Source organism: Pelophylax lessonae, assembly GCF_965119305.1.
Source record: "Pelophylax lessonae genome assembly, chromosome: 5".
NCBI classification, from domain to species: domain Eukaryota; kingdom Metazoa; phylum Chordata; class Amphibia; order Anura; family Ranidae; genus Pelophylax; species Pelophylax lessonae.
Window position 1 is genome coordinate 494,245,808 of NC_138772.1, and position 24,337 is coordinate 494,270,144.

The following is a 24,337-nucleotide window of genomic DNA, read 5'->3' on the forward strand; positions in this document are numbered from 1 at the left end:
GTCCAGGATATCCCTGTACTTGGCCACATTCATCTTTCCCTCGATTGCAACCAGTCGTCCTGTCCCTGCAGCTGAAAAACACCCCCACAGCATGATGCTGCCACCACCATGCTTCACTGTTGGGACTGTATTGGACAGGTAATGAGCAGTGCCTGGTTTTCTCCACACATACCGCTTAGAATTAAGGCCAGAAAGTTCTATTTTGGTCTCATCAGACCAGAGAATCTTATTTCTCACCATCTTGGAGTCCTTCAGGTGTTTTTTTTAGCAAACTCCATGCGGGCTTTCATGTGTCTTACACTGAGGAGAGGCTTCCGTCGGGCCACTCTGCCATAAAGCCCCGACTGGTGGAGGGCTGCAGTGATGGTTGACTTTCTACAACTTTCTCCCATCTCCTGATTGCATCTCTGGAGCTCAGCCACAGTGATCTTTGGGTTCTTCTTTACCTCTCTCACCAAGGCTCTTCTCCCCCGATAGCTCAGTTTGGCCGGACGGCCAGCTCTAGGAAGGGTTCTGGTCGTCCCAAACGTCTTCATTTGAGGATTATGGAGGCCACTGTGCTCTTAGGAACCTTAAGTGCAGCAGAAATCTTTTTGTAACCTTGGCCAGATCTGTGCCTTGCCACAATTCTGTCTCTGAGCTCTTCAGGCAGTTCCTTTGACCTCATGATTCTCATTTGCTCTGACATGCATTGTGATCTGGAAGGTCTTATATAGACAGGTGTGTGGCTTTCCTAATCAAGTCCAATCAGTATAATCAAACACAGCTGGACTCAAATGAAGGTGTAGAACCATCTCAAGGATGATCAGAAGAAATGGAAAGCACCTGAGTTAAATATAGGAGTGTCACAGCAAAGGGTCTGAATACTTAGGACCATGTGATATTTCAGTTTTTCTTTTTTAATAAATCTGCAACAATGTCAACAATTCTGTGTTTTTCTGTCAGTATGGGGTGCTATGTGTACATTCATGAGGAAGAAGAATGAACTTAAATGATTTTAGCAAATGGCTGCAATATAACAAAGAGTGAAAAATTTAAGGGGGGTCTGAATACTTTCCGTACCCACTGTATATATGTATGTATATATATATATAATATAAAATGTTGTGTTCTTGTTATCATTTCTCCTCTTACGTTGTAAATTAGTTTTGTATGTGCATTGTAACCTGTATTTAACTGTTCCAACAGCTCACAAAGCACCTCCCACCTCGCACAATTGGCTACCCATGGACACTTGTGTACAGTACAGGAAAGCATGGGATGAGTCTGAAGACTCTGTACAGGACAATGCTGGGATTAGACACTCCTGTCCTCTTAGTGATTAAAGACAGTGATGCCCAGGTAACTCTCTATTTTATCTTTTGATGATAGTATGGCTATGCACATCTCAGTAGCAGGATCCCAGAACTTTCAGTTCAGGTGCATCTATTAGTGCAGCCACTGTCCATCACACATACTGTGAGCTGCGCCATGGGAGTTGCAGATTGTGAGTGGTGATGCCAGTGTGGGCTGTATGTGCAAAAGGAACTATTTTTCATGAATCAATAGGGCAATTTATGAGGAAAAAAGGTTTTCAGCAGGTAATTTTCATTTCATACATCAAATTAAGTAATTAAAGTGGCACTAAACTCCTGGTTTAAAAAATAAATCCTATTCAAGTATGTATTCCTAATTCAATAGCTCCTAGCCTCCTCCAAATTACTTATTTCTTGTCTTGATCCAACATCCTGTTAGAGGGTGGCTACCTTCTTTTTCACTGTAGGAACTTAGTCACCCTCTCTTTCTCGCTTCTGAGATGGACTAGAGACTATGGGCTTTGCACTGTGCAAAGTGCAGTGCATATGATAACTAATGTGCACTGCTTAATCCAAACAAATAGAAGTAAAGGGGAATAAGGAAGGTTCAGGAGCTCACAGAGGACCTTACAAGGAGACCGAAAAACACCTTAGATACTGTATATTCAATATTGTATTGAGGAACAATAACTGTGAGAATTGGCAGGTCTGTTAGAGCTCATACAGGTGCATTTATATCCCTTATACAGAAGGACCTATACACTTTTTATTGTTTATTGCAAGTAGTTACTTTTTGTGCAATAATTAAAGTGGTTCAAAGGGCTGAAGGTTTTTTCTGTTTTTTCCATGTGTATTTTTACTTGAAACTTGGCATGCTTTGTGTATTCAAGATCTGTGCCGTAATCTTGTTCAAGATGTTGCCTCTGTGCAAGGAGCTTCCTGTAATAAAGACCGATCACTTCTGCTCTATCCATGTGCAGGGTGACTGGTCTTGTAGGGAAATGTAATTATCCGGATTTATTTTGTTATAAATACAGCTAAATAGACATAAATGATTTTAATTTCTTATGTGTATTAATGGTACGCTGGCTGTAGGTGTTCTGTTAGGCAGGGTCTCCTCACACTCACCCTGCAGACCCCAGGACTGGTGGGGGGTGGGGGCTGCTGTGCTGCTTACTTCAAGGGCTTTATAGCCTATTTCATTTTAATTAATGGTAAATAAAACTTGTGACCATAGGTTTTATCTGGGACATCTATAGGCATTGGTGAAAGAAATGGGCTCATCTCTGTCAACATCCACTGCATAATCTTGTATTTTAAACCAAGATAATTCATATAACGTAGAAGTCAATATGATATTTCTGTTTTACAGATTTTTGGAGCATTAGCATCAGAGCCATTTAAAGTGAGTGATTGCTTCTATGGCACTGGGGAGACTTTCCTGTTTACATTTTGTCCTGACTTTCAGGTGAGTGGATTCTTCATAATAGCTCTGTCTATTGCTTGCTTTTCCATTCCCTTATTTATGGTATCCCAGGTGGACACCCCACCCGGAATATAGACTCGTTACTCTCTATCAGAATAAAGGAGAGCCCAGCAGTGAAAGTTCGTTTAGCTACTACTAATGAAATCCCAATTTTTGTTTCCGCCTCTGAACACAAGTGGCTGTACCTCTTCTCCAGGGAAAACTCTGGAAACTATTGCAGAGATTATGTACTTCTGGGCAATATCAGGCCTGTCCCTGGGATTGTCGAGTCAGCTTCATAGATCTTTGCCTGTCATCTGTCAGGGAGGGTGAATCAGCATTCCTATTGTGTTTCTAATTGGATGTTGTGACATCAAAGTTCCAGAATGTTATTTTCAATAATACCTTTCTAACAAATTACAGAAATCCCTTAAAAGAATAGTATACTACAACACCAATTCCATAAAATTTGGGACTGTGTAAAATCTACATAAAAACAGAGTCCAATGATTTGCAAATCTCATAAACGTATATTCTATTCACAATACAAAAAAGAAAACGTATCAATTGTTTAAACTGGGAAAATGTTCTGGAAAAATGAGATAATCTTGAAATTGATGGCAGCAACACGTCTCAGAAAAGTTTGAAAGGTGCCATCTTTACCATGGTGTAGCATCCTGTAATATTTTAACAATGTCTGGGAATGGAGGAGACCAGTTGCTGTAGTTTTGGAAGAGGAATGTTGTCCCGTTTTAGCCTAATTTAGGATTCTAACTGCTTAGCACTCCTGGATTGTCTTTGTCATATTTTTCGTTTCAAGATTCATGAAGTAGTTTCAATTGGTGAAAAATCTGGAATGCAGACAGGCCAGTTAAGCACTCAGACAATTCTACTACGAAGCCATGCTGTTGTCATAGTTATGCAGTTTAGTTTTGTCCTACTGAAATATGCAAGTCCTTTGAAAAACACGTCATCTGGATGGGAGCATATGCTGCTCTGAAATCTGATTATATCTTTCAGCATTGATGGTGCTTTTCCAGATGTGCAAGTTGCGCATTCCATATGCACTAATGTACCCCCATAACTTCAGAGATGCAAGCTTTTCAGTGCTGATAAGCTGTAAGGTCCCTCTCTTTAGTCTGGAGAATGCAGCACCCATGGATGCCAAAAATGTCAAATTTCAATTTATCTAACCACAGAACAGTTTCCCATTTTGCTACAGACCATTTGAGCTTTAGCCCAGAGAAGACAGTGGCGTTTTATGGATCATATTCAGATATGGCTTCTTCTTTGTGTGATAGAGCTTTACCTTGCATTTGTGGATTGAATAGCAAATGGTGTTCACAGACAGTCAGTTTTGGAAGTATTCCTGAGCCCACGCAGTAATGTCGATAACACAGTCAAGCCTGTTTTAATGCAGTGCCACCTGAGGGCCTGAAGATCATGGGCATCCAATATTGTGTTTTGGCCTGGTCTCCTGTACATAGAGATTTCTCCAGATTCTCTGAATCTTTTGATGATGATCTGTCCTGTAGATGGTCTATTTTAAAGTCTTTGCAATATTATATTCAGGAACATTATTCTAAAATTGTTCTGCAATCTTTAATTCTTTAGACGCAGATTGGTAAACCTCTGCCCATCTTTGCTTCAGAGACACTCTTAATTCTCTAAGATGCTCTTTTTATACCCAATCATGTTACTGACCTGTTGCCAATTTAACTAATAATTGCAAAATGCTCTTCCACCTCTTCATTGTTAGTACCACTTACTTTGCCAGCTCTCTGTTGCCCTGACCCAACTTTTTAGAGACCTGTTGCTGTCCTCCATTTTAAAATTGCCCTATTTTTCCAAAAAATAGTACATTTTTCTCAGTTTAAACATTTGATATGATTGTGAATAAAATATGGATTTATAAGATTTGCAAATCCATTGCATTCTGTGTGTGGTTTTTTTTTTGCACAGCGTCTCAATTTTTTTGGAGTTAGGGTTGTATATAAGTTTGTAGACACCTGACCATCACACTATGAACTTGTTGAATTTTCCAAAACTATAAGCATTGATCTATGCTTTCCACCCTGTGCTGCTATACCAGGCTCCGTTTCTCCCGGTAGATTTTCTACAAGATTTTGGAATGTGTCTGTAGGAATTTGTACCCATTCCATCAAAAGAGCATTTGAGGTTGAAGTCAGATGTTGAGCAAGAAATCTTAGTGTTCCAATTCAACCCAAAAGTGTTTGGTTGTGTTGAGGTCCAGGCTCTCTACTGGTTACTTGGGTTTCTTCTGTCAAGGTGAGTGGAACACTAAAAGCTTCAGATTCATTTGGTACTTTTCAAGGTAGATTTCATTGCTGTGATTGCAGTGAAGATATAAGAAGCCAATAGGTGCTTTAGTCTGCCAGGCTTCACCCATAGCTGAAGTTTCACATGGGGTGGACTGAGCCTTTAGGAAGTAAAGTGTACAATACTACAGTAGGGAGAAGAGAAAACACTCCCTTCTCTATGTTAAAAACATAGACAAAACAGGTCAAAGTGGGCTACAAAATTCTAAAATTGATCCATAGAATGAGAATATTGAACAAAGAACTATAATAAGATGAACTTAGTGGTTGTAAAAGCTTGTTTTTTTTTTTTTTTTAAATAACATGTTCTACTTCCCTTCTTCTTTTGTGCAGTTGGTTTTGCACAGAGCAGCCCGAATCCTCCTCTTCTCGGGTCTCTCGTTGCTGCTCCTGGCCCCTCCTTCCCATTGAGTGCCCCCACAGCAAGCAGCTTGCTATGGGGGCACCCGAGCCGAGCTGCTGCTCCGTGTGTCCATTCAGACACGGAGCTGCCCTTTGGCCCTACCCCCCCCCTTCTTCTGATTGGGTAACTGACAGCCACAGGAGCCAGTGGCCCTGCGACTGTGTCTCAGCAAATCAGGAGAGAGGGTCCCGAACTGCCGAGGGACTCGTAGACATCGCTGGAGAGAGAATGGGTTCAGGTAAGTATTAGAGGGTGCTGGGGAGGCTGCTACACCCAGAAGGTTTCCATCGTAATGCATTAAGATAAAAAGCCTCCTGACTTTACAATTCCTTTAAAGCGGAGTTCCGGGCACAAAATCTGTATTTTTTTTTTGTGCCCCTCCGCTAGCTACACATAACCTGAAAAGGAATTGGATAGTTATTTTTTTTTTTTTGTATACTCACCTTGTAATCGAAGATCGTAAATACTCACCTCTGACTGCTCCTGCCTCGCTATGATTCCTGGGAGCTGAACGTCACAGCTCCCAGGAATCAATGCGACGGCACCGGCCCCGCACGTCACTTCCGGGCGACCCAGAAGCTGTTTAGCAGGGGAATGCGGCGCCGCACCGGAAGTGACGAGAGGGGCCGGTGCGGCGCATTCTGGGAGAAGAAGACGCGGAAGAAGACGCGGAAGAAGACACCGAAGAGGACCGCGCCGGCTTCAGCTGCCCACAAGAGAGATGGAAACGCTGTGGAAGAAATTTTCAAAGTAAGTATTTCTTCTAAAAGGTAAGTGCGAACCGGGACAGATCAGAGGCTAGCCATTGTGGAATGTGCTAGCCCTGACTGTCCCGGGGGTATGTTCATTAAAAAATGAGATCTGTGCCCGGAACTCCGCTTTAATATTAGCCAAAATAAAGATCATCTTTTGACTAAACAAAGAACCCTTTGAACTCCAAAATCCTGTTTTGGGAAAAGGCAGAGCATAAACGTACCCAAAATAATAACTCTGTTGCCTCTCATTGGTGCCCCCATTGCACTGACTTTATTCAACATCCGTATTGGCATACCGTTAGACTCGGTGACTGAAGATTTTATTACATTGTGCAGGGATCTGTTGGTACCTGTTTTCTGCATTCACTGGGCTAGTTGTGATCATTTTCTTTAACGCAACCAAAAATTCCCAGTTGAGTTGATTTGATTGCTTCTTCATTGCCTTTTTATCCTGTTCCACATACTGGGAAAGAATTGAGAAAATTGGATTGTAATGCCCAATGGCTTTCCAGCTGTTCATCAGAATTTTGATTGAAGTAGTCAGCAGGAAAAAGCCTGATCCCAGTTGTGATTTCCTAACCCTCATTTTGAGACAGACAGCTGGAATGTTATGGACAACTAGCAGTAACACAGATGGTTTTTGACACCTCCACATTTTCTAGTTCAGCCCCCTCGTTTCATACTAAATTTTCACATAGTCTGGTGTCTGCTACTCATTTGGCGTTTTTTATTTCTGCTCAATATACAGACATTGGCTCCATGATGGTCTGTTTGGAGAATATTATGGCTTCATCAACACACTTAATCAGCCATGATTGGCCCTGGTGATTACAACCTGTATAAATTAGGTCTTAATTAGAACACATTTAGGTTTACAGTGCCTAATCAAAATGGAAAACCCCATCTCTTCTTGACATGTTTATACAGCCTAGCGTAAGAAGCCTAGGGATTTTATGCCTTGTGTTTTCTGCAAACGAATGCAATAACCTCTTGCAGATTGTGTAACGCATATATGTTATGCCAGGAAATGTGAGCTTTAATGCTCAGCTGCAGTATAGATGCGTTCATGGAGGCATGAGGTTTGTTTGCTCAGAGCGCGCTCACTGCATGCTCTTAGCGCACTGACAAGGCTGTCACTGACGACTTTCGGTGAAGGCTTCCGATCAGGAGCCAGTTGGATGGATTCTCTATTGGCTCTCACAGAGGGCACATGATACAGAAGCTATACCACCTCTCGGGGATTAAAGCCCATTTAAAGAGCCTCTGAGAGGTGGAATTTGAGGGCTTAAAAGCCTACACAAAATATATCCTCATTAGAGAATGGTCCTGGTCCTCTCATCAGAACGGAAAATCCAGCAGTTCTCATAAACAAGTATACAAAATGAAAGCTCTGCCTATTACAAATACTGTGTGTGCTAAACATAAAGTTCATGTATAATCAGTGTCCTAGTTTAACTTCATTATGGTACACACATCGATAGTGCAATCTTTAGTGGTGCTGTGCCATCTCCTTTTTATTAGTGCAGGAAACTCAGTGCTGTGCTCCCCTCCTGTGTTCCCACACTCACCAACAGCTGTGGACTCTTACACCTAAAAGTCCCAAGTGCTTGGATTGCTCATGCCTTGGTATTGCTGGGATCTGTATTCCTTCTCTGTACTCTTCTTCAATGTAGCAGTAGGGTTCAAACCTCATCATAGGCACCTTGTGACTTCTCTAAATGCAGACCTTCCAAATCAGAAATCAGTGTGAAAAGAAAGGTGAAACAAACAGCAACTTCTTTAGAGAGAAGTATTTACCTTTAAGGCTCATTCTACCACTTCATGAGCAAGAGTACACCAATATTTGAACCCTGCTGCTATATTGAAGAACCGACAACAGAGAAGGAATACACATCCTAGCAGTACCAAGGCACCAGCAATTCAACCTCTTATTTTACATGTAAGAGTCTACAGCTGTTAGTGAGTGTGGGAACACAGAAGGGGAGCACAGCACTGAGTGTTAATAGTTCTTTTTAATTCACTAATAATAGGAGATGGCACAGCACCACTAACCTCTTCCCGACTGCCCGCCGCCTTATTACTGCGTCAGTGCGCCCCTCCTGTGCAAACCGACTTAGACCTACGTCGGCCACACGCCAGCAGCTAGGGGGCGAGCGCGTTCCTGTCTGCACTCGGCAGCGTAGAAGCTGATGCATGGGGCAGGCGACTCTGTTTGCCGCCCGACACCCATGATCGCTCCCCGCTGTGAGAGAACGGTCAGCTATTGTAAACACAGCCGACCGCTCTCCCTGGAATGATCACAGAGCCCCTGTGATCCCTCAATATAGGACCACAGGTCTCTATGATTATTTCACAAGCCACGCCCCCCCCCCCCCCCAGTTAGAATCACTCCCCTAGGCTCACTTTTAACCCCTTGATCACCCACAATGTTAACCCCTTCCCTCCCAGTGTCATTACAGTAACAGTGCATATTTTTAGCACTGATTACTGTAGTAATGTCACTGGTGCCCCCAAAAGTGTCAAAAATGACAGTTAGGTGTCCGATCTGTCCGCCGCAATGTCTCAGTCCCGCTAAAAATCGCAGATCGCCACCATTACTAGTAAAAAAAAAAACAATAAAAATGACATACATCTTTCCCGTAGTTAGTAGACGCGATAACTTTTGCGCAAACCAATCAACATACGCTTATTGCGTTTTTTTTTTTTTTTTTTTTTACTAAAAATATGTAGCAGAAAAAACAAATTGGCCTAAAATGTTAAAAAATTTAGATTTTCTTTTTTTTTTTTTTTTTTGAGAATGTTCTATAGCAGAAAGTGGAAAAAAAAAAAAAATTATATATATATATATATATATATATATATATATATATATATATATATATATATATATATATATATATATATATATATATATATATATATATATTTTTTTTTTTTTCAGAATTGTCGCTCTTTTTTTGTTGTTAGCGCAAAAAATAAAAATCGCACAGGTGATCAAATACCACCAAAAGAAAGCTCTATTTGTGGGAAAAAAAGGACATCAATTGTATTTGGGTACAGCGTCGCACGACCGCACAATTGTCCGGTAAAATAACGCAGTGCCGAATCGCATAATATGGCTTGATCATTAAGGGGGAAAATCTTCCGGTCCAGAAGTGGCTAAAGACTGCACCATTGATGTTAGTTATTATTATTATACAGGATTTATATAGCGCCAACAGTTTGCGCAGCGCTTTACAATGTGGGAAAAGACAATACAGTTACAGTACAATTCAATACAGGAGGAATCAGAGGGCCCTGCTCGTTGGAGCTTACAATATAGAATGTTAGTGTACTATAATGAAGTTGAACTGGGACATGGATTATGCATGCACTTTGTTTACCACACACTGTATTTATCTGTAATAGGGCAGCGCTTTGATTTTGTTTACTTGCGTTAGGGCTCTTTCACACGGGCGCTCCGTATGTCCGTATTTCATCCCATTTTTTTGCGGATGAAAAACGGACATAATGCATGTCAATGTGATTGCGGATGTCAGCGGATGACCATCCGCTGATATCCGATTTTCGTCCTCTCAGTTCTGTTCCGTTTTTTTGGAACGGAACAGAACCCTATTTTTCTTCCGTTTAAAAAACGGAAAGGATGCAAAATCTGATGTCAGAGGTGTCATCCGCTGACATCCGCAATCCCCATAGACATACATTATGTCCGTATATCATCCGCAAACGGATGGGATGATATGCAGACATACGGAGTGGATGACACAAGTGTCATCCGTGTCCGTGAAAAAAAAGAAGTGCCGCAGCGGACTAAAAAATCGGAGCGGCCGTGTGAAAGAGCCCTTAGGATGTAGAACCTTATCATAGCTGCAGCCTTCATAAACGTTTATGGGATTTGTTAGCTTATTTTTTTTTTTTTTATCACTGATGTACAATCGCATATAGTGGATTTTCCTAGCACGGGTAAATAAGCAATTTGGTTATCATAAACAGCCTGTGCAATACTCCGTTCAGAATCAAGCAGTTTAGGTCTATTGTAGGAGGCAACTATGTGCACTTTGATGTTTAGAATCACTCATTGGGGTTGATTTACTAAAACTGGAGAGTGCACTTCAGCTTGTTCAATTAAACTTTGACAAAAACAGTGGAAGCTCATTGGTTTCTACACAGAGCTGCACCAGATTTTGCACTCCAATTTTAGTAAATCACCCCCATTGTTTTTTTCTAATAAAGAAATCATTATTGATATTATAAGTTACTAATTTGACAGATGCAGTGTCTTTACTGTTTTTGAAACCATGCATTTTTCCTTTTTTTTTTGACATTCCCAAGTTTTGTAGTATCTTTATGCAATGACATTCCCAAGTAGATAGTCTGTGGACAGTCTAAGTTGAAGCAAAAATTTAGGTTAAACAGATATTTTCTAAATACAAGAGTCAGGTGTATTTTTTACTTGGATTTTGGCATGCTTTGTGTATTTCAAGATCTGTGCATTAATCTGGTTTAAAACATTGCCTCTCGTGCAAGGTGCTTCCTGTAATAAAGACCGGTCACTGCTGCTCTCTCCATGTACAGAGGGTGACTGGTCTCATATCTGCCCCCACCTGTAGTTTTCTGCAGGCAGCCTGTAGTGGGTGGAGCCTGCTGGGTCCTTCCAACAGCTAGTAAAGCAGTCCATAGATATGCATTTTAATTGTGTATTCCTGATCATTTGAAGGCAGGGACAGCCAAGCCCTGTGCTATGTTCCCAAAGCATTGACATGCTAAAAAGTAGTGACCACACACAACCCTCCTAATTCTTCTTAATTTCCTGCACTTCTGCATGACAGTGACCAGTGCCAAAACTGGGGGGGGGGGGGGGGGGGAGGAGAGGGCCAGCGCCCCAGCCTTTTCCCAAAAAAAAACTCCCATAGCGGAGTTCCCGGTCTGCCCTCATGCTTGGATTTTGCTATGGAGCACTAGCTGTTATTGCTCATCTCGATCATCACATGAGGGCGGCTTCCTCAGATTCAAACACTGCACATACACTTTCTTCCCCGTTGCTATGATGATGAGCTTAGTATCATGGCAAAGAGGTGGATGGTTCACAGTGTGTGTGCACAGTATTTAATCCGAGAGCTCATGGCAAGCATCAGCGGTTGGAGCACCACAGCAACATCTCTATTGGAGTCAGATGGTGAAGGTGTGTAGTGTGCTATCTACCCTGCTGTCATGGCATTAAGTTGGGCACTGTAGAAACTGAAGAGAATGTATTCATATTGTAACTCCCTCCTTATTGGCCTACCTCTCCGCAAGGTATCCCATCTTTAGTCTATCATGAATGCTGCTGCCAGCCTCATTAACCTTACAAACTGTTCAGTGTCCACCACACCTCTCTGCCAATCTCTACACTGGTTTCCCATTGCCCAACGAATAAAAGTCAAAACACTAACAATAACAAACAAAGCCATTTACAACCTGCCCCAAGCTACATCACCAATCTTCTCTCCAAATATCACCAAACTGTCCTCTCCACTCCTCCCAAGACCTCCTGCTCTCTAGCTCCCTTGTCTCCTCCTCCTCCCATGCTATTTTCTAGGACTTCTCCAGAGCCTCTCCCATCATCTGGAACTCGCTACCCCAATCTGTCTAGTTATTTCCTTCTCTGTCCACTTTTAGGCAATCCCTGAAAACTCATCTCTGCAGGGAAGCCTATCCTGCCTTCAGCTAACTGAATCGCCTACTTCCCTCATCAGTTCATCTCTCACAGTTACTACCTTTTGTTTCACCTGCCCCTTCCTATTAGATTGCAACCTCTTAGGAGCAGGGCACTCCTAACCCTCTTGTATTGAATTTGTATTGTTGCTGTATTGTCTCCCTTTATATTGTTAAACTGTTGGCGCTATGTAAATCCTGTATAATAATTATAATAATAATGGGGTTTGAATCAGAGAGAGAGAGTGCGCTTTTGTTATAGCAGCGGTAAGTACCACTTGGGAGTTTCAGAATCCTGCCTGAAAAACTCCCATAGCCAGCGTTCCCCCATCCTGTTGCTAGGACGTTGCTATGGTGCTGAGCTCAGCCCCATGGTACCAGAGTGAATGGTTCACTGTGCATGTCTGGCGCTATTCCTTCTTGTGATGGCGGAGGCAAGCATCAACAGCTTGAGTGCCATAGCAACGTTTTAGCAACAGGATGGGGAAATTCTGGCTCTGGGAGTTTTCCAGGCAGGCTTCTAGAGCCCTGGCTGTTGATGCTCGCCTCCGCCATCACAAGAGCGCAGCTGCAGCTCCAGAAGCCTGTCTGCAAACGCTCCACAGCCAGTGTGCCCTTATCCTATGGCTTTATTTATTTATTACACTTGAACTTCTTTCTCTTGGCTGGGGGCCGAGGGTGCGTGGATGGAGAACGCTCTTGGGGAGGGGGGCACTGAGTCTTTGCCCCGGGTGAAAGAATGTCTAGCTTCACCACTGACAGTGACCATGTCACTAAGATAACAAAATGCAAACACAGTCATCCTGTGAAAAGTTGAATACCTATTTGGCAGATCTGGAGTTAAACGTTTGCTCTTTGGTGGAGCCACAAGCACGGTTGCAATCAGACACTTCTTGGAGTGTCAGAAGGTATGTCCTTCACTGGGCGCCATGGATCCCCCCACTGGCCACTACCTCATTACAGGACTCCGTAGAGAGTAGGAGGAACCATGACACCCAGCGGGGGGCCCAGACAGTGGTAAAGGTAGCACTGCGAGAAAACAAAGATTGTACTTGTAGCCTGCCAGAAAGGGCACAGTACTGATATAATAGTGACCGGGTCCCTTTAACGTTTTGTGCAGTAGAACTTCAGTTGTAACCCTGAATATTTAAACTTGTAATCTTTACTCACATTTCTGTAAATGGAAAATAAGACCCAGACAGCTTAGTCTTTTCCAGTCCCCTTTTAATACAAGTGTAGGATATTATATTTATCTCTTTGAACTATGTGCACTATTATTATGTGAACTAAATCATCTTGTGATCATGGGAATTATAGAGCACATATATCACATGACGTGATTGGTAGTTCTTGGAACATATGATTGTATAAAGGGAGGGGAGGCATTCAGCTAATGAATGTTTTCTTTTGTTCTCTTCCTAGGTGTTTAAATGGACAGGGGATAATATGTTCTTTATCAAAGGTGATATGGACTCGTTAGCATTCGGAGGAGGAGGGTAAGTGTTATTGTACTTTAACAATAATGTGCTGCAATCCTCTTTATGGGATTATCATTTTTATTTCTAAAGTGTAAGTTCACCTTTTCAGAAAAAATTTACGCTGTACACCCTCCCCACCCTCCTTGGTCCCCGCAGCACTTACCTTTTGCGGATGATGAGCTTTCAGTGCCCATGCAGCTGGTGCAATGGTCCTGGGATTTGAAATCTCCGCTCTTCTCCCCCTTCTTTTGCTAGGGTTTCATGCATGGATCAGAGGTATTCCGATTGGTCAAAGCAGTCACGCGCAGGCGCTAACAAATCCGAATCCCTATGATTTGTCCTGGAAGCCCTACAGAGTGAAGGCGAGAAGAGCAGGGAATTTCAAATCCTCAGATTACTACACCAGCTGCATGGACACTGACAGCTCATCACCCATGGAGATAGGTTCAGCAGGGGGCCCTGGAAGGGGTGACGGTGTAAGGGTGTTTACTTTTTTTTTTTTTTTTTTGGGAAAAGGTGAACTAACCCTTTAATTTGATTTAAAATGTATTTGTAGATCACTAGGTTAAATTTCTAAGCTTTAAAGAAGGGGATGTAGAGTGTTTAAATGGAGGAATAACCTAAAGCCAAGAAGTAATCCTTGGTTGTTTATTTACTCTCCATATGTACATGCATTTGAAATGGCTATATATTTTCTAAAATACTAATTTGGAGTCCTTCTGGGACCAAGTCATATGATCGCTGTCAAGGCATTGTTCACTTAGGGCTCTTTCACACGGGCGTTCTGTATGTCCGTTTTTCATCCCATCTGTTTGCGGATGAAAAACGGACATAATGTATCTCTATGTAAATACGGATGTCATCGGATGATCATCCTCTGACATTCGTTTTTTGTCAGTTCAGTTCAGTTTTTTTGAACAGAGGAGAACCCTATTTTTTCTTCCTTTCAAAAAACGGAACTGAAGCAAAAACGGATGTCAGTGGTGTCATCCGCAGACATCCGTATTTACATAGACATGCATTATGTCAGTTTTTCATCCGCAAACGGATGGGATGAAAAACGGACATACGGACCGGATGACACAAGTGTCATCCGTGTCCGTTACAAAAAAAAAAAAAAAAAAGGACCTGATCGGGCAAAAAAAAAGGAACGCCCGTGTGAAAGAGCCCTTAGGGTCCACTAAACCGTATTTAGCTACTAGCATTCTGAGAAAGCCCGTCGGTGGATCTGCATGGATAGCAATCCACTATTTTGGCACAGACTATAAACTTTCTGCCTGCCACACGCATACTGGCACGTGCATACATACACTTGAACCTGTATCGCCTGTCTGATAAGATGCCAGTTAACCTACCACCGTGTTTTGGAATATGGAAAGAAACTGAAGTACCCAGTGGTAACCTGGGTGGATAACATACAAACACTATGCAGGTATTGTGTTGCTGGTTGGGCTTGAAACCATGACTCCAGCAGTGCAAGGCAAAAGTGCTAACCACTATGCAGGCAGGGCCAGATTAACGTAGGGGCTATTGGAGCTGCAGCTCCAGGCCCCTACCTTTTATATAGGCCTCGGGTTGGCCATATTCACTGTTACCGCTCTTCTGTCACTTGTAAACACAGAAGTCTGGCTTCTATGCTCGCTTCCCCAGGCAGCACCCTCAGAACCTCCCCACACAGCGCGAAGGCCGGACAAGGAGGGACAGTTGCCGATGCATGGATGTGTTTATGGGCTTCAGAGACAGCATCCCATGTTGAATTAGGCATGCATGGCTGCACCCTTCCTCCTCTGGGTGCATGGCAAGGCACGGCCCTTAAGGCCCTTCAAAATCCTCAGCACCAAGCCCATGATGCTCTTAATCCGGCCCTGTATGCAGGCTTCTGTAAAATGGTGGTTACTAAAAATGTCTTTAATGTTATGTTTGTATACAACTTCTATGAATAGAAATTTAGTTTTAATAAAAAAAAAAAACTAAAAACCAAGTGTCTATTTTGCATGATTCCCTAGTATCTAGCTGGCAAGTGTTAGGTGGTGTGTGTGTGTATACAGTCAGGTCCATAAACATTGGAACATCGACACAATTCTAATCTTTTTGGCTCTATACACCACCACAATGGATTTGAAATGAAACAAACCAGATGTGCTTTAACTGCAGAATTTCAACTTTACTTTGAGGGTATTTACATCCAAATCAGGTGAACGGTTTAGGAATTACAACTGTTTGTATATGTGCCTCCCACTTTTTAAGGGACCAAAAGTAATGAGACAATTGGCTGCTCAGCTGTTCCATGGCCAGATGTGTGTTATTCCCTTATTATCCCATTTACAAGGAGCAGATAAAAGGTCCAGAGTTCATTTCAAGTGTGTTATTTGCATTTGGAATCTGTTGCTGTCAACTCTCAATATGAGATCCAAAGAGCTGTTGCTATCAGTGAAGTAAGCCATCATTAGGCTGAAAAAACAGCAAAACAAACCCATCAGAGAGATAGCAAAAACATTAGGTGTGGCCAAATCAACTGTTTGGAACATCCTTAAAAAGAAAGAACGCACCGGTGAGCTCAGCAACACCAAAAGACCCGGAAGACCACAGAAAACAACTGTGGTGGATGACCAAAGAATTCTTTCCCTGGTGAAGAAAACACCCTTCACAACAGTTGGCCAGATCAAGAACACTCTCCAGGAGGTAGGTGTATGTGTGTCAAAGTCAACAATCAAGAGAAGACTTCACCAGAGTGAATACAGAGGGTTCACCACAAGATGTAAACCATTGGTGAGCCTCAAAAACAGGAAGGCCAGATTAGAGTTTGCCAAACATCTGAAAAAGCCTTCACAGTTCTGGAACAACATCCTATGGACAGAGGAGACCAAGATTATCTTGTACCAGAGTGATGGGAAGAGAAGAGTATGGAGAAGGAAAGGAACTGCTCATGATCCAAAGCATACCACCTCATCAGTGAAGCATGGTGGTGGTAGTGTCATGGCGTGGGCATGTATGGCTGCCAATGGAACTGGTTCTCTTGTATTTATTGATGATGTGACTGCTGACAAAAGCAGCAGGATGAATTCTGAAGTGTTTCGGGCAATATTATCTGCTCATATTCAGCCAAATGCTTGAGAACTCATTGGACGCCGCTTCACAGTGTAGATGGACAATGACCCGAAGCATACTGCGAAAGCAACCAAAGAGTTTTTTAAGGGAAAGAAGTAGAATGTTGTGCAATGGCCAAGTCAATCACCAGACCTGAATCCGATTGAGCATGCATTTCACTTGCTGAAGACAAAACGGAAGGGAAAATGCCCCAAGAACAAGCAGGAACTGAAGACAGTTGCAGTAGAGGCCTGGCAGAGCATCACGAGGGATGAAACCCAGCGTCTGGTGAGGTCTATGCGTTCCAGACTTCAGGCTGCAATTGACTGCAAAGGATTTGCAACCAAGTATTAAAAAGTGAAAGTTTGATTTATGATTGTTAATCTGTCCCATTACTTTTGGTCCCTTTAAAAAGTGGGAGGCACATATACAAACTGTTGTAATTCCTACACCGTTCACCTGATTTGGATGTAAATACCCTCAAATTAAAGCTGAAAGCCTGCAGTTAAAACACATCTTGTTTGTTTCATTTCAAATCCATTGTGGTGGTGTATAGAGCCAAAAAGATTAGAATTGTTTTAATGTCCCAATATTTATGGACCTGGCTGTATAGACTGTACATGTCTCATGTATGTCATTTAGTGTTTGATATTTTTAGCAGTAAACTGTAAGAGTATTTATGACCACATTCTCTGTGAATTTACTTGTGTGAAGAAGGTCAGAAAAAAAATAATCTGGTCAATTTTGGGAAGTAAACTGTAGCATCGGCTTATAGCCCCTAGATGGCGATAGCAGACAAGCCAAGTAATATCTTACTATAGAGCTTCATCTGCATACCACAAACCAAAAGAGCCATTTCATTCATTTTTATTTTTCTAAGCAAATGCCCCCATCCATCCATGTCTCAATGCTTTATTTTGCCAAGAAATCACTTAGAAAAACACCCCTAGCATTTCTGACCATGGCCATCTTGAGTAAGGGCAGATGATTCATGTAGCAATTACTTCCTCAAAACCATCTGCCCTTAGCTCAGGCATGCAGGCAGGAGTGTGTGCTTATGTGAGAAAACCCCTCCTGATGACTCCTGGGATGTATGACATCATTTGCCTAGGCATAGAAACTAGGAAGTAACTAACGAAATGCAAAAAAACTGTTTAAAAAAAAAATCAAATACATTTTCCTATTTGTTTACTAATGCTAGCAGCATAAGGATTAAAAATAGTCAATGTTAAGAGAGTGAAGTTCCACTTTAAGTAAGGACTACCAAAGGTATTTAAGTGAAAGGAATTGTAAACTTGTCTTTGCATGCTTGTTCCTGCAGGCATGTTTTGTAGGCTTCTCCTAGCAGGCTTTTAGGACTTGTTTACACGGTTTCAGTTTGTGTAAGAGTGGCACGTACAGCAAGCTTTTAGCAAGCAGCTTTAACCCTTTAAAGCCCCATTAAGCTCTAGTTTTAGCAGGTTCAGCACACATCCTAGTTGGAGTGTGGACTGTTACCAAGCTGCTAGAAGGTTTCATCACTAATTGTAGCTTGTGAAACACCTGCTAGCTGCTTGTTTAAGGGTGACATCAAGCACTTCTTGGCCTTGCTTTTATCGTCTGATATTGACCCTAACAGCATAGATGCTATTCCAGGCAATAGTTGAAACCAATCGGTGAACTGCTCACACTATTAGAAGGTCCACTTCCTTTTTCCTAAAGTGATATTAAGGGCCAGTTCACTCTGGTCCGACATACGCTCGAGAGCACAAGTCACATGACATGTCAAAATCAATGGTTCCCTCTGAGAGGCGTCTTAACTGGTTCGACTTGGAAAAAGATTCCTGCACTACTTTGGTTCGAATTGGGCACAATTTCAGCCCATTGATTTGAATGTAAATCGCATCCGATCTTAACTAATCTGACTTGTGGCATGCGACTTGTCCTCGGAGGACCTTGAAGGGGGAACCCCACGCCATGGAGCTACCCTGAATGACATCATTAAAGGCCTCACAGGGGGAAAGAGTACCTTTCTTCCGCAGGCTACTAGGGGCAAGGACCCTCGTCGTAGACGTGGGCCCCCCTCCTCGGCTCCTAAGACGTTTTTCGTCCCTCAGGGTTGACTGACAAGGGCTCAAAGCCTTTCAGGGCCTCCTCTGGTAGATCCAAACGACCCTTGTCTGGCAAGCCAAGAGCGGGCTTCTCCAGACCTGTGGACAAGGCTCCTTCAGCATGAAGGTGCGCCCTCACCCGTATCGAGGACGGTGGACGACTTTGCTGGTGTCTAGACCCGTGGACTTCCCTGGTACAAGACAAGTGGGTCCACAAAGTAATTCGGTCTGGCTACAAGATCCGGTTTCGCTCGTGTTCCCTGGCAAGGTTCTCTCTTCCAACTTGCGCCTGTCCCCGGACCGCTTACAGGGTCTGTTTGGGGTAGTGCAAGACCTGTTTCTTCAAGGGGTGATTGTCCTGGTTACAACTTCAGAACATTTTCAGGGTTTTTAGTCAAACCCGTTTACAGTTCCCAGGAAGGAAGGCAAGGTGCGTCCAGTCCTGGACCTCAAAGCGCTGAACTGCTTTATGCTGGTGCAGATGTTCAAAATGGAGTCCACGGTGGTAACATCGCTTCATCAGGGGGATTTTCTTGCCTCGATCGACCTCAAGGATGCTTACCTTAGCATTCCAATATGTACCAGTCACCAGCGTTTCCTCCACTTTGCCGTAGGAGAGGAGCATTTTCAGTTTGTGGTGTTACCTTTTGGTCTCGCCTCTGCTCCTCGGGTCTTCGCAAAAGTGTTAGCCCCGGTGCTAGCATTGTTACGCCAATGGGGGATCTCGGTACTGGGCTATTTGGGCGACCTCCTTCTGCGAGCGGAGTCTCCTACTGCTCTGGTGGACCTGGAAATCACCATACAAACTCTGAGGGAGTTCGGCTGGTTTCTGAATTTTCAGAAGTCTGCTCTGGTTCCGTCCACAAAGCTAGACTATCTGGGTCTGACTCTGGACTCGGCCTTAGCCAGAGTGCACCTTCCTCTGGACAAACTCCAAAAATTGCAGGCTGCAATTTTTCTCCTGCTGTCCAGCAGATGGTCATCCCTCCAGAATTGCATGAGGGTGCTGGGCCTGATGGGCTGTTTGCGCAGTTCCATACAAGGCCCCTGCAATGAGAGATTCTGGCCAAATGGGACAAGACTCCGCAGTCCCTGGACAATCAGATCCGGCTAAGCCGGGAAATGAGTGAGGGAGTCCCTGATATGGTGGCTTCGTTTTCCGGCGCTTCGGCTTGTCAAATCCTTCCTCTCCTTGTATTGGACAGTGATCAACAGAGATGCCAGCCTGTCCGGCTGGGGAGGCGTCCCCGGCAAAAATTCTGCTCAGGGGCTCTGGACACTGGAAGAGTCCAGACTACCAATCAATGTCTTGGAACTCTGAGTGATCAGTCTGTGCCTGGACCATTGGACGTATCGTCTTCAGGAATGTCCAGTGCACATTCAATCGGACAATGCCACGGCCGTGGCTTATGTCAATCACCAGGGGGGCACAAAAAGTGTCCTGGCGGCTTTGAAGGTAGCCGGCATTCTAAGGTGGGCAGAATGGTTCATTCCAGCCCTCTCCGCCGTACACATTCCCGGGGTGGAAAACTGGCAGGTGGATTACCTCAGTCGTCAGGCGTTGGACCAAGTAGAGTGGTCCCTTAATCCGGAGGGGTTTCATCAGTTGTGTCTCCGGTGGGGCATCCCCGAGGTGGATCTGTTGGCGTCTTGGCTCAACAGGAAGGTTGAGAGGTTTGTGGCTCGGTCACAGGATCCTCTGGTGGACGCCACAGAGGCGTTGGTGGCCCTGTGGGGTTAGTATCTGATTTGCGCCTTCCCTCCTCTCCAGCTTCTTTCAAGACTTCTACGCAGGATCGAGGCAGAAGGGATTCCAGTCATCTTAGTGGCTCCAAACTGGCCTCGCCGGGCTTGGTACGCTGAATTGGTGCGGCTGTTCGCCAACGTTCCTTGGAAGTTTCCTTTCAGGGAGGATCTGCTGTCCAATCTTCCATCCTGCTATACAGTCGCTGGCTTTGACGGCTTGGCTGTTGAACGACAGGTGCTGAAAGATAGAGGTTTGTCTGAGTCTGTGATTCCAGCCCTGTTAAAAGCTAGAAAATTTTCTTCTAGCAAGATGTACCATTCTACATTGCGTGGTGTGAGTCTCTTGGGGGTTCATCCTCGCTCTTTCTCTGTGGCTTGGACCTTGACCTTACTTCAAAGGGGGTTAAGCAGAAACTGGCCTTGAGTACTATCAAGGGTCAGGTGTCGGCCTTAGTGGTCTTTCAACAGCCCTTGGCCACATAATCCCTGGTGCACACCTTTCTTTAGGGGGTTAGGCACTTGGCCCCTCCAGTGCGGTCTCCATTGATGCCTTGGGACCGCAAATTAGTGCTCTCAGTCCACCAGAAGCCGCCTTTTCAGAATCTTTGGAAAATTCCCCTGCTTGCGCTGTTCCGAAGGTGGCGTTCTTGGTGGCTATTACCTCTGTGTGAAGGGTGTCGGAATTGGCAGCATTATCCTGTCGTTCACCTTACTTGGTGGTTCACAGACATAAGGTGGTTCTTCGTCCCTGTCCGTCGTTCCTTCCAAAGGTTGTCTCTGGTTTTCATTTGAATGAAGACATTGTTGCCATCCCTGTTTTCCAGGCCACAACATCCAAAGGAAATTGCTTTGCATGCCTTGGATATGGTCTGGGCGATTAGGGCGTACCTGGCAGCTATGGAGTCTTTTAGGAAATCAGACTAACTATTTTTGCATACGGATGGACCTCAGAAAGGGTTGTCCGCTTCCTCTGCGATCATTTCCAGATGGATCAGACAGACTGTGATTTAGGCCTATTACATCAAGGGGCACTCTACTTGGGCAATCAGTGGTCCGGGCACTCTTGGGCCTTCCATCATCAGGCGTCAGTGATGCAGGTTTGCAAGGCAGCCACCTCTGTTGGCATTTGCGGATGCTTCCTTTGGCCCGCATGGTTTTGCAGGCTACTGTTTAGAGGACCTGGTCCTCTTTGAGGGTGTATTGTTTTCTTTTCAGGTGAGCACCAGTTGCTTTGGTTGAGCTCCTGTTTACCTGGTTGGCTATAGTTAGCCTTAGGAATTTCTTTTTCGCTGTTCCCACCCCTTATGTTTAACATTGCTTTGGGATGTCCCAATGGTTAAGAAGATCAGGAGCTGTGTCTGTCAATGAACGAAAGAGAAAATGGGATTTTTTTATTTACCGTAAAATCCATTTCTCTGATGTTCATTGATGGTTACAACACCCACCCCTCTGTGAAGTTCTAATTCTTCTGACATTGCTTGTAACAAAACTGAGTAGGGAGTATACCCCCCTTGGACTGTTAATGGGCGTAGTCAGACTTTTTTTCTGCCTAGTGTCAGAGAAATGGATTTTACAGTAAGACAAAAAACCAGTTGTGTTTTTTTTTTTTTTTTTTTTTGGTGACATAGTTGCTTTAAGGGTAAAACTTGTAATTATGACCGCCTGAATTTTAAGTGTCACTTATTTTTGTCTCCTTCTTCTTTCAGAGGAGAGTTTGCGCTGTGGCTGGACGGAGATCTCTACCACGGGAGAAGTCACTCATGTAAAACCTTTGAAAATACTACACTTTCTAAGAAAGAAGATTTCATTGTCCAAGACATTGAAATTTGGGCATTCGAGTAAATATGTAAATAAATAGAGCACAGAATTATCTCCTCAACCCTGTACAGAAGAGAGGAGGAGAGACTCCATGTACTGCGGCTTACTAATATATACCCTTTTAATATATTTGTATTTTTGTTAATATTTAACCATAGTAATTTTTTATTTTTTTCGGTAGTTATATCTATTTTCGAACATGAATATTGGGTGAAGCTGTAACTGTACGTTTTTGATGAATGTCGTAACTCTGTCACTTTCTCTGTCACCGGCTCAAGTCTAGAAGGCTGTAGAAAGACACATATCACAAGCAGACTGCGGATATCTTCGTGTGGTCAGCTGTGAGATTATAACAGCTGTTGCATTGTTTTAAACCCCAGAAAGGTATTTTTAGGAGCCAGGGTTCACCGACTTAAAGGATATCTTCATCTAAAAGGTATATTTTGGTTGTAGATGGGCACTAATGTGTTGAACTAACCACCTTTCTGGGGCTCTCAATGACTACAGTAGCAAAACTGGCCAATTATGCTCAATATTTCCACAACTTCCTCCTTAACAACCCATTGAATTTGTCATCTTCTCACTGCGTTATTGTCCAGTTTATTTCCTTATATATTGTGGAGAAAATTGCAAAGGAGCATGAAGCCCTAGCCTGGCTTTTCAAGGGTATTTCATTAAAACAACCCTAGGTATTAAACTTGGACTATTTACCGGTGTCTTTACCTCTTTTCTTGGTTTTAGAAGCCAGGAGCTGCAATGTTAGATGTTTTGCCACCTGCTGGTGAATCTGAGAACACAACTTACCTGTTCAATAATAAAAGTATTCTAGGAGCTTCGTATCAGTATCTGGATGTTTACAAGTGGGTTTCAGGAAACATGGGGGGGGGGGGTCTTTTTAATCTGGTGACAGGATTGTTTCTGAAGGAACTTGCTTTACAGGAGGTAATGTTGAGAATATGCTTTTGGGGCTTGTTTTATGTAGATATAGCCTTTTAAAGGAAAGCTATAGGGAGATAAACCTGGGGAAGGGCTGTAATTGCCGCCCTCTTGGAAATGACAGTTGTCTGTCCTTCTTTCTTTTTTTTTTTTTTTGTTGTGCTGCTGACTCGGAGCAAGTTTGTAGATTAGAAATATGTAAGCATGAAGTAATATCTCCCAACCTGCCTATTGTTCTGAATGTGTCTCAGAAAGTATTAAATCCATTGATTTAGCATGATGGCCAGGCAACTAGCATTTTCAGAATAAGAGTGGAGCAATAGCAGCCTCATATTTCCCCAGTATAGGTTAACTTTGTTCATTTAGGTAAAAAGTTCTCCCGGTAGACCACCCTCTATTGTTGATACTTATGAATTCTGTGTTCCCTTGTCACCCAATTTCCAAGCCAGAGCCCACATATGGGGCACAAAGTAATCTTCCTCCCATGATGCAGTGCTCAATAACCGAACAGCAAGGTTCTAGTCCCAAGCTTTTGATGGGGTAGGTTCCTTAGACACATGCCTATAGTCCTTGGGCCCATGCAGGCTCAGAGAATAAGCTCACAATGATCTTTTTACTGAGACTCTAGGCAGTGGGATAGAAGTTGGATATCAATAGTGCAATAGTGGATATTTAATTGAATAAAATGAACAGCCAAATGCAAACTCACAAGCATAAAAATAGAGAAAGCTTATCTGTAACCATATGGGTGGTATGTGGCTGGTCCACCTGAATGTAGCGGCCGACAGTGTGTTTGTCAATGTGGAAGCCAGTTCTGCCGATCCTGGCAGTAGGAAGAACCACTCTGGAGTGCAGTAGCCAGATGTGATGTCATGCAGAAAAGGCTTACCGATTTGGTTTGAGAAAGGAGCCTAAAGTAGAAACATGTTACCATAGCAACCAGCCAGCCCACTGCATGAGGTCACATCCAGTTCCTGCGCTCCATGGTGGTTCTTCCTACTTCTGGAATCAGCTGAAACGGCCTCCCCATTGACAAACCCTATCAGCTACTTCATCCAGGCGGACCAGCCACCTTACACCCATATGGTTGTAGATAAGCTTTCTCTTTTTATCCTTTTGAGTTTGCATTTGGCTGTTCATTTTATCCATTTAAAGGCCCACTAATATTGCAGTTAGTTGGCGCCCCTCTTTTCTTTTGTGTTTCCAGAGATTGGTTCCTGTCTCAGGTGGA

At 43.4% G+C, this 24,337-nt stretch overlaps 1 protein-coding gene across 4 annotated transcripts in view; it reads left to right on the plus strand.

The window, feature by feature from the left end:
* Window positions 1-23,252, plus strand: part of OXR1 (oxidation resistance 1) — a 957,024-nt gene extending 933,772 nt beyond the window's left edge. For all 4 annotated transcript variants that reach the window (XM_082257928.1, XM_082257929.1, XM_082257930.1 and 1 more), the window contains 4 exons: window positions 1,189-1,341; window positions 2,668-2,763; window positions 13,374-13,447; window positions 22,059-23,252. In XM_082257928.1, coding sequence (XP_082114054.1) covers window positions 1,189-1,341; window positions 2,668-2,763; window positions 13,374-13,447; window positions 22,059-22,194 — 459 coding nt within the window. In that variant the 3' untranslated portion in view covers window positions 22,195-23,252. The remainder of the gene's footprint in view (window positions 1-1,188; window positions 1,342-2,667; window positions 2,764-13,373; window positions 13,448-22,058) is intronic.
* The last annotated feature ends 1,085 nt before the right edge of the window (window positions 23,253-24,337 follow it).